This window comes from Arachis ipaensis, chromosome B03, assembly GCF_000816755.2.
Source record: "Arachis ipaensis cultivar K30076 chromosome B03, Araip1.1, whole genome shotgun sequence".
In the NCBI taxonomy this organism is placed as follows: Eukaryota; Viridiplantae; Streptophyta; class Magnoliopsida; order Fabales; family Fabaceae; genus Arachis; species Arachis ipaensis.
In genome coordinates, this window is record NC_029787.2 from 30,276,523 (window position 1) to 30,287,294 (window position 10,772).

Genomic DNA, 10,772 nt, shown 5'->3' on the forward strand with positions numbered 1-10,772 from the left:
TTTTAAAAATATATGTTAAGAATAATGCAAAACATGCTGACAGGTGATGTTATATAAATATGTCTAAATATGTCCGAAATTTTTTTATTAAAATATGTTTGAACATACTAAATACGTACGTTAGACGAACGTCAAAAATATTGTATCTAAAATGTGTCTAATATACAAATATAATGACTCGGTCAAATATTTGTACTTTATAGATAGTAACTATTTCTACAAAAATTGGATTTGTACTAAACCTGGGGAGTCTATACTAAGATTCATCCATATTTCACTTCACCTAAATTTTAACAAATGAACTAAATTTAATTTTTGAATATTTTATTTTTCTTGTAACATTACCCGGCATTTGTGGTGAACAACCCGACCCAAGGCTGGATTTTTTTTTATTTTTGTTGATTTCGGCTCAACTCTCAAGCATATTCTTCTCCTTTTGTCCTTTTAGAGTCTTTTACTCATATCTTTGTCTCTCAACGCTCAGCTGAAACAATTATTTTGAATTTGTGTCACCACTCACCAGTGTTCTTTCATTGGTCCTTCATTCTAAATGGATTTGGTGTTCCCCCTGAAACCCCAAACCGCGTTTCTCAAAGTACCCTCCTCTTCAGCCCTCTTCCTCCCCCTTCCTTTCAAGTCCCTTCGTCTTCGTCCAATCTCAGCTACTTCCAAGAACCTCAGGGTTCACTGCGAGCTTGAAAGCAGAGTCAATGGCGCTATTTCTGGTGACTTTGATCCCCGCTTTGTTGACAGGGTACACATATCCCCGTATTCTCTGTATATTTTCTCTTGTTTCATTACCTGATTATCTCTCTCTCTAAGTTTGGTCCCGGTAAGTTCCGATAAGTCAAAAGTCAAAATAGTCCTTTAACAAATGTTAGTCAAATTAGTCCTTTGCAATGAGTTAGGTTAGTCCTTCAAGATTGAGACCCCTCAAGGGATTCATCTGACTTACGTTTGTTACTTACGATGACTATTGAAACCTACAAGACCGAAATGACTGGGGCATAAAGTTTTTTGAACATTTGTTGTAACTTCTGTGTTCCGGTGAATTATCATCATGCATCTCTGTTGGAGAAAGCTTTCCTTTATATAAGAGTTCTACGGTTTTATCGTCTTTTTCTTTTTTTTTTTGTGGAATTTTCATCAGCTGATTAAGTATGCTATCAAAAATGGAAAAAAATGGTACAGAGATTCTAACATATGATTGATAGCATCTCTAGAAAGATGTTGATTTCCAAGCAGCTGTTAAGCACTTGGTTGTTCTCTTTTGCGGGCATGCATCTCTGAAGCTCATTAAGTTGTTGATTAGGTTTAAAAGGTGATGAAGAGGTGCAGTTTCTAAACTAGATTTTAGAAGGCCTATGATAAGGTTGGGTTGGATTTTTCCATAATATTGGAAAGGGGTTCCTCTCCTTACTCCTTGGGGGATTGCATCACTTTTATTATGTCTTCCTTATCTTGTGTTCTTTCTTACACCTTTTATGAATGCTACTGTTGTTGGGATTATGTTGTCGAGTTGAATGTATGTTTTACACATTTCCCTGAAAAATTTGGATCTCCCTAACTTGTCTAAGATCTCCTTTAATTCAAATGGCAATGGCTTGTTCCTGATGAATTGTATTCTTTTTGGCATTATAATGAGCAAGTTCATATTTACTGGAATAGATGGGACATAGGAGGCATTTCAGGAGACGTGCTTATTTTAGTTGACTCTCTTTTTCTAGTTCATATCAGGGGGTTTTCTTATTACTTGATTATCTTTCAATTTTCAAACCATAAGATGCTGCCACGGTTCATCTTCTCACTTGTTTAGAGGGGAATCTGTAATTGTTTAAAAGGAAATTTTAATTGTATGTTTGTCAAGAATTGTCTGTCAAGAGAAGATAGACAATATTGTAAAAGAGTGATGTGTGAGATATATTCAATAACACAGTGTTTATGTGAAATTTATAGCTTCTATATATGTATGATTGCTCTTTTAGATTGTCATATTACAATATTCAAAATTTCTCCTTATCATCTTTTCTATTCTTCCCTAATATCTTAATGTTTGAAATAGCATTTTATAACATTGTCTATTCTGCTTTAATTCATGTATAGTTTCTTAAAGTGGTTTTATTTATCTGTTTTAAAGAAATCATGATGTGAGCATTGCCCATAAGTGTAGTTGTTGTTCCATTTTTACTGAATGATCAATGGATAGCTGATGGATATTTTCGTATTAACTTTCTGCTCAACGAGTTTTAAATTTGTTTTAACTGACAATGAAATATTTGTTCCAGCAAAAAGCACTAGAAGCAGCAATGAATGACATAAACAATTCTTTTGGAAAGGGAAGTGTTACAAGATTGGGCAGTGCTGGGGGAGCTTTAGTGTATGTAAATGTTGCAGTGAAACATTTCCTAGTGGCTGTTTGACCTTGGACTGTGCTTTAGGTGGCGGTCTTCCGAAAGGTAGAATTGTTGAGGTATTGTTGCCTGGTATATGTTTGTGGTCACTGTTCTTTTAGTTTTTCGCACCATCTTATTTACAACTTTTAGGTTTCTGGAGTGAGGAGTAAGTAAAATAATTGGGTGTGAATTATGAAGAATGAGATATATTTGTAAGCTGCAAGGATTGGGTCATTGGGGTTTTATTCAATTGGTATTTGTTACTAGTTTTGGTGTTTTATGGCATCTTCAACAAGTTAGGATTGCTCGGTTACCATGCTGGAAATTTCTCATTGGTTTCTTTGTGTACATTACTTTGAAAGACGTACTAGCTGAATGGTGGATTTGTACTGCTTATGGAGTTATGGACCTTTTTTATTTTTATTTTACCTGCACTTTAGTTTACCTTTTCCCCATTTTCATCTTGTTTCTCTCTGTACCCTGACCTGTGTTTATCAATCTTCATACGTAGTGCTTAACCTGTATAGGAGTATGTTACTGTAGTTTGGGAGGGCTTCTGATAAAACTATCCGAAAAAGCTGGTTTATGCGTTATTGCTCCTTGATTCTTTTGTTCATGAATTTACACATGATAGGGTTGTTGATTCTTTTTATTACTTTATGCCTGAATTGTTCTGTCATGGTCAAACTGACATTATCTTCTGACTATATTTCTAGATATTTGGACCAGAAAGCAGTGGGAAGACTACCATTGCACTTCATGCTATTGCAGAAGTGCAGGTAATTCATTTATATGACAATAATGTACTTGATGTAAATATGTTTTGAGACCAACGTGCAGTTCTATTTTTGATGTCTAGAAACTAGGAGGAAATGCAATGCTCGTTGATGCTGAGCACGCCTTTGATCCAGCATACTCTAAATCATTAGGAGTGGATGTAGAAAATTTGATTGTCTGCCAACCTGATCACGGAGAGATGGCTCTTGAGAGTAATATCTATGCCTTTAAGTGGTTGGGTTGAAATGGATAAGCTAATGTTTTGCATTGTCCTTGCTGCATAGCAGGTTGCTGTATTGGATCTATGAGTTGATCGAAATTTCTATATTACAGTTGCAGATCGAATGTGTAGATCTGGTGCCGTAGATCTCATTTGTGTGGATTCTGTCTCAGCTCTCACTCCACGAGCAGAAATTGAGGTAACAGACTAACAGTTACTTTTGTTATTTATAGGTAGCTTTGTTTTATAATTTAGGCAATTGAATTTCATTTCTAACTCTTCTTCATAATACATAGGGTGAGATTGGAATGCAGCAAATGGGGTTGCAAGCTCGCCTTATGAGTCAAGCTTTACGCAAGATGTCTGGAAATGCCTCAAAAGCTGGCTGTACACTAATATTTTTGAATCAAATAAGATATAAGGTATTTGCATTTGTGTTTGATTAGTTTAACCTTCTTGTCAAGGATTGCATGCACTCATATAGGTACTGTAAATTCACATCACTTAATTATATAATTTCAATGATGTGTTGAGATATGTTAAATATTTTGGTTTTATTTTTATGATTTATCTTAATTGTTTTGTAGATTGGCGTCTATTATGGAAATCCAGAAGTGACAAGTGGTGGAATTGCATTGAAGTTCTTTGCGTCAGTTCGGCTAGAAGTTCGTCCTATAGGGAAGATAAAGTCTGTAAGCACAATAACTTTCTTGATATATTGTTATGTATTATTTTAAACATGGGAGTTGCATTTCTCCTTAACATACTATCATTAATTACTTTTTCTTATTTTTACTTTTATTTTTTTTTTCCCACAATAGCAATGAGGTTTGAACCTAGAACCTCATGCATACTACCTAAACCCTCACCACTAGGACCAATCCTAGTGGCTTTCGTGCAAAGAATTACTTGTTACTTTATAATCTTTAATCATTATTTCAAAATTCTTTAGTATTAAGCATTAATGTTAATTTTATTTTAGGCTAAAGGAGATGAAGAAATTGGCCTTAAAGTCCGTGCAAGAGTGCAAAAGAGCAAGGTAAACTAGAATATTTGAATGCACATTTGAAAGCTCTTCATTTCTGCTGTGTAGCTAACATAGTTACTTGATACATACTTCCAATTACTTTCTTCTTTAAGTTATGTTGTACCCTTTTGAAGTTAGAAATTTGACTTTTTCTTTCCTATAGTTTACCTATCTGTTAGTGTACTGTTTGAATTCCTTGCTTGGGTTTACTTTCGTTTATAAGAATTCCACATCATTCTTATTTTGGTATGCAAGTGAAGGAAAAGCCATGAGAACAATAACTGATCTTGCCATTCCCACATTAAGTACTTAGCACTAACATCATTACAAACACAATATTTATTAGGAGTTGCATCAAATGCAATCTGGGATAGTAGGGTTGGTGATGAACCTGATCATCCAAGGATCTTTGATCATTGCTTCCAAGTGCATCTCATTGGGGTGGCAAACGGGCCTAAACCCGCCGGCCCGGCCTGCGTAACCCGCCAAAAGGCGGGCCGGGCTGGAAAATTGGGATAGCCAAATAGCAAAAGGCCGCCTAACCGGCACCGCTTAAACCGCAGGCTTTGGCGGGGCGGGCTTCCTCGCCGAGCTTAGTGTTTTTTTGGGAAGGGGATATTTTTGCAATTTTTTTGCCAAAACCCAATTCTCCCAACCCAACTTTCAAGAGAATGAAGATGAAAATTGAGTGTTTTAGATTATGTTTTATTTTGCTTTGGAGACAATATTTATAATTGTGTTTTGGATTATGTTTATTTTGCTTTGGAGACAATATTTATAATTACGAAGACTTTAATGTTTGTGAATTTAAAAATTATAATTTTTTTATGCCTTTAGAAATTATAAATTTATTAAAATGATTGTGGAATTATATATATTATTTAATAGTTAATAGTAAAAAAAAAGAGGAGATTTGGTGGGCTTAGCCCACCAGCCCGCAGTTAGGCAGGGTAGGGTGGGATTTTAGGACCGTCTCACTAGGCGGGGCGGGGTGGTTTGGCGGGCTTTCGGCGCGACGGGGCGGGGCGGGCTTCCCCGCTTGCCACCCATTCTCATCTAAGCTTTGTTGGTTGTGATAAAATTTACTGCTCAAGTTTAAGGAGTACTTGTATTGAACAATTATAAAATTGTATCGAATTCAAGGTTGAGCGGTAAAAGATCCATTAGGACAGTGGTGGAAGATGACTTAAAATTATGTGTGGGCATGTTGAAAACGACTTTAAAAGCCCCAACAGGGAAAGTAAATCAGATATAAAATAGGCGGAGTGGTTAAAGATGGAGAAAACCATGGGAAAATATGAATGGAACCATTATGTTTTAGTTTGTCTGTGGTAGGGAGCATTACATGGTATAGTGTTCAAGTGAGATAAGCATAGGAAGAGAGCCTTTAGGTTTGATAAGGTCCAACAAAATTGTAACTGAGGAACTTTTGGCGGGAATAGTTAAATACAGGGAGGATTAGATAGAGGAATAACTGAACTATGTTAGTACTAGGAAGAGACCTTTTAAGTGCTTCAAGTTACTTTGTATTTTACACCACAATAAGGTCTAAGAAGATTGCCAAATAAATGGAGAAAGAGCACTTTGGAGAGGATGAAGCTCATGAGTCATATCTTGAAGTTATGGTTGAGGATGATATAGCGGAGGATAAGACAAGAGACATAGTTTTCGGAGAATCAGTTTGGTTTTTGTAAGGTTCTCAGATATCACAAGAATAGAAGTAGTGTGTGAATGATCAAGAAGTGTAGAGAAGCAAGTAGTATGAATGATCAAGAATAACAAGAATAGAAGTAGTGTGAAATCACTGAAGAGGGAGTATCAATGTGATAGCTCCAAACCAGTGAATGAGTATATTGAGTATGTGTGTATGACTCTACTGAAATGACGTTTGGCATTTGAGAGGCCAATTCTCTCCACAATTTTCACTTTAGTCTTTTCCTACCTTAAACCAAAGCTCCTCACTCCTATTTATATTTCTCTCCTGTAACTAACTCCCTAAATTCACGATGCCTTCCTTACTAATTAGTTATTCTTTATATTCCTCTCCTGCTATATGTATATTTAAAAGGAGTAATTTCTCTATGCTGCCCCTGAACTTCTTGGCTGTTGGGGTTTGTCACAGTTTTATACTGAGTAGATTGGGAGGTCCTGTAGGATATGTTGGAGAAGAAAAGGAGTAAAGATAATTGATATTCTTATAATTAAGGACACATATGATGGGGTTACAACTAACTTGAGAACTTAGGAATTTTTCATTGGTGCAGGATTACACCAAGAGTCATATCTAAGCTACTATCTTTCCACATTTATCTTGGAGGTGCTTACTAAACATGTCCAAGAACTTGTATCATGGTGCATACTTTTTGCCAGTGATATTGTTCTTATAGGCAAATCGAGGGATGATTTAAATGAGTGGATTTGTGGTTACAAGTTTTGGAGGTACATAGAGCATGCATTAGTTTGACAAAGACGCAGTAAATGAAATGTAAGTTTAGCAAGCAAAAGGTGGACTCAAACATAGAAGTGAAAATTTAATAAGATATCATACCATGAGTGAAGAGATTTAGCATCTTGGTTGTATTATTCAAGAAAATGGGGTAATAGAGGAAGATGTAAATAATAAGATCAAGCAAATTGGTCAAAGTGGTGGAGTGTTTCGGGCTTCATATGTGACAAAAAGTACCCTTGAGGGTAAATTTTACCGCATTATCATTAGACTGACTATGATGTACGAGACATATTATTGGACGGCAACCTGTAAACATGAGCATAAGTTTAGTGTGGACGAGACGAGGATGCTAAGGTGGATAAGCGACTATACTCAAATTTGGTGCTGATTGCAACTTGCGAATAGTGATGTGTATTTTTTTGAAGGATGACATCTTTTTGAGTGCCAATACAATAGTGGGTATGGTGGTTATTTAAAAGGAACACATGGTTGGCAGTAAAAAATTTGTCACTTGGTGAGTGGGCCCATGGTCAAGAATCGTTAGGTTACCTCAGGTTTGGTTTCAGTTACAATGCTAAGTAGGTTGAAAGAGTACAAGAGACGAGGGAGATCAGAAAGTTACATTTCAATGGTAGCTTCGTTTCTTTTGGTTTTGTAAGGAGGATCGCTAAGTTCTCATCTTGTAGCCTTACTGGTGTTCTTATGTTTAAAAAGAATAGTAGTACAAACAAACAACAACAACAACAACAAAGCCTTATCCCATTAAATGGGGTCGGTTACATGAATCAAACGATGTCATTGTGTTCTGTCATGTATCATGTCTACAGAGAGACCGTTTACATGTAGATTTCATTTGACCACCTCATGGATGGTCTTCTTAGGTCTTTCTCTGCCTTTCGCCCCTTGTCCATCTTTCATCTCATCCACCCTCCTGATTGGATGTTCTATCGGTCTTTTTTTCACATGTCCAAACCACTTGAGACGCGATTCAACTATCTTTTTCACAATGGATGCTACTCCAACTCTCTCCCTTATATCTTCGTTCTTTATTTTATCCAATCGCGTATGACCACTCATCCGTCTCAACATCTTCATCTCTGTTACACTCAGCTTATGTTCGTGTTCTCCTTTAGCCGCCCAACACTCCGTACCATAAAGTATAGCCGGTCTTATAGCGGTGCGATAGAATTTACCTTTAAGTTTTAAAGGCATTTTTTTGTCGCATATAAAATCAGATACACTCTGCCATTTTGACTAACTTGCTTGGATCTTATGATTTACATTCTGTTCAATCTCTCCATTATCTTGTATGATGCACTCAAGATACTTAAAACTTTTAACTTTTCGTAGGATATTTTCTCCAATCTTCACCTCTATATCAGGGTTTTCCCTTCTCAGACTGAACTTACATTCCATATATTCTGTCTTGCTACGGCTTATGCGTAGTCCATACAGTTCTAGAGCTTCTCTCCATAACTCAAACTTCTTATTTAGGTCTTCCCTTGACTTTCCCATAAATACGATATCATCGGCAAAAAGTATGCACCATGACACAGGCTCTTGGATGTGCTTTCAAGACTAATGTGAAAAGATATGAACTTAAGGATGATCCCTGTTGTAATCCTATACCAATAGGAAATTCCTCTGTCACACCACTTTGAGTCTTCACATTAGTTGTGACCCTATCATACATGTCTTTAACTGCATGAATATATGCGATCTTTACTCTCCTCTTTTCTAAACCCTTCCATAAGACCTCCCTTGGTACTCTATCATACGCTTTTTCCAAATCAATAAACACCATATGTAGATTCGTTTTATTACTACGATACCTCTCCATCATCCTTCTTAAAAGGTATATCGCTTCAGTGCTAGATCTGCCTGACATAAATCCAAATTGGTTCTCTGTTACTTGTGTCTCTTTTCTCAACTTCCGTTCTATCACCCTTTCCCATAACTTCATGGTATGACTCATAAGCTTGATTCCTCTATAGTTTTCGCAACTTTGTATATTTCTCTTATTCTTGTAAATAGGTACCAAAGTGCTCTTTCTCCACTCATCAGGCATTTTCTGACCTTAAAATCTCATTAAAAAGTTTGGTTAACCAGTTGATGCCCTTTTCTCCAAGACCCTTCCAAACCTTAATCGGGATATTATCAGGTCCTACTGCCCTGCCATTTCTCATCTGCTTTAGAACCTCTTTTACCTCGAAGTCTCGAATCCTTCGATAGTGGTCAAAGTTTTGATCTTCTTCCCTTGTGCATAACCGACTAAAGCTCGGAAGAGTCTTCTGTCCCTCATTAAATAACTCGTGGAAGTTGCTTTTCCACCTTTTATTAATCTTTTCCTTTTGAGCCAACACCTCTCCATCCTTATCCTTTATGCACTTAACCTGATCCAAATCTCTCGTTCTTCTTTCACGGTTCTTTGCGATTCTATATATACATTTTTCTCCTTCTTTCGTGTCCAAAGACTAGTAGAGACCCTCATATGCTCTTGTTCTTGCTTCACTTACAGTCACTTTTGTCTCTTTCTTAGCCGCCTTATATTTTTTCCAGTTATCTGCGTTGCGGCATAAAGACCACTTTTTAAAGCACTCCCTTTTTATCCTTATCTTTTCTTGTACAGTCGCATTCCACCACCAGGACTCTTTGTCTCTTGGTCTTATTCCTTTAGATTTACCAAAGCTTTCTTTTGCTGTTTTTCTAATAACTTCTGCAATCTCCCTCCACATCTCTTCCGCGCTTCCATTCCCATCCCACTTTGCCTCTTCTCCTACCCGTCTTAGGAAACTTCTTTGTTTCTCACCTTTCATCCGCCACCACCTCGTCCTTGGGTTCTTCGTATGATGTCTTTTCCTCAACTTTTGCTCAACGCGAAAATCCATGACGAGCACCCTATGTTGTGTTGTCAAACTCTCTCCCGGGATAATTTTACAATTAATGCAAAATTTTCGGTCGACTCTCCTCAACAAGAAGAAGTCGATTTGAGAGCTTGTCATGCTACTCTTATAGGTTATAAGATGTTCGTCTCCCTTTTTAAAACATATATTTGCGATGAGAAGATCAAAGGTTGAGGAAAAGTCTAAAATAGTTTTACCCTCGGCATTGATCACTTCGAAACCATAGCCTCCGTAAAAAATAATTGTGTGGCCAACCACACTCATGTTACACTTAATCAAGTGTTGAAAAGGAAAGTGATAACTTGAAAAGTTCTATTAAACATTATTTATTATTTATATTAATGTACTATATAACAACATGCAGGCATCTGATAGTTATTACCTAATGATTATCTTACTGAATTAACGGAAATACAGGTATTGAGATTCTCAATGCCATCTTGTATGGCACTTGACAACTATACTTGATAGGGTTGCTAGAAGATTTTGATGAGCTAAAAATTCTCTTCTTGGTAATTATGCTACATTTTATACTTCACTATGGTGTTATTAACTCTCTGAATTGTTTAGGTATCAAGGCCTTACAAAATAGCTGAATTCGAGATTATATTCGGTGAAGGAGTCAGTAAGCTGGTGAGTGTTGCAACAGAAAAGTATTGTTAACCTTAGTTGTATATCACTATTTTGACTCATTAGTTTTTTTTGTCAGGGTTGCATTTTAGATTGTGCAGAAATACTGGACATTGTCCTAAAGAAAGGTTCTTGGTACAGCTATGGGGACCATCGGTATTATCTCAAACTTGCTTATGAAGCTTAGTATCATTTTTTTTAATGGTTTGCATTGTTTCTTACTTTCTGTAATAGGACTTCACATGGAACTTCAACTCGATGTAGATGGGAGATTCATAAGAATGTTAATTAGAGAATTTGCTTTTTGTTATTTGTATTTTGTAAATGGAAGAGCTGTTCTATTAATTTCGTTTTATTACGATATATATTAAAC

At 36.4% G+C, this 10,772-nt stretch overlaps 1 protein-coding gene across 1 annotated transcript in view; it reads left to right on the top strand.

Annotated features, from left to right (window-relative positions):
- LOC107630046 (DNA repair protein recA homolog 1, chloroplastic) overlaps nucleotides 433-10,772 on the top strand; it is a 13,424-nt gene continuing 3,084 nt past the window's right edge. The window contains 11 exon segments of the mRNA XM_016333066.2: nucleotides 433-754; nucleotides 2,286-2,378; nucleotides 2,381-2,470; nucleotides 3,110-3,172; nucleotides 3,253-3,382; nucleotides 3,504-3,589; nucleotides 3,687-3,812; nucleotides 3,978-4,082; nucleotides 4,373-4,429; nucleotides 10,340-10,402; nucleotides 10,479-10,555. Of these exon segments, the coding sequence (XP_016188552.2) occupies nucleotides 551-754; nucleotides 2,286-2,378; nucleotides 2,381-2,470; nucleotides 3,110-3,172; nucleotides 3,253-3,382; nucleotides 3,504-3,589; nucleotides 3,687-3,812; nucleotides 3,978-4,082; nucleotides 4,373-4,429; nucleotides 10,340-10,402; nucleotides 10,479-10,555 (1,094 nt within the window). The 5' untranslated portion in view covers nucleotides 433-550.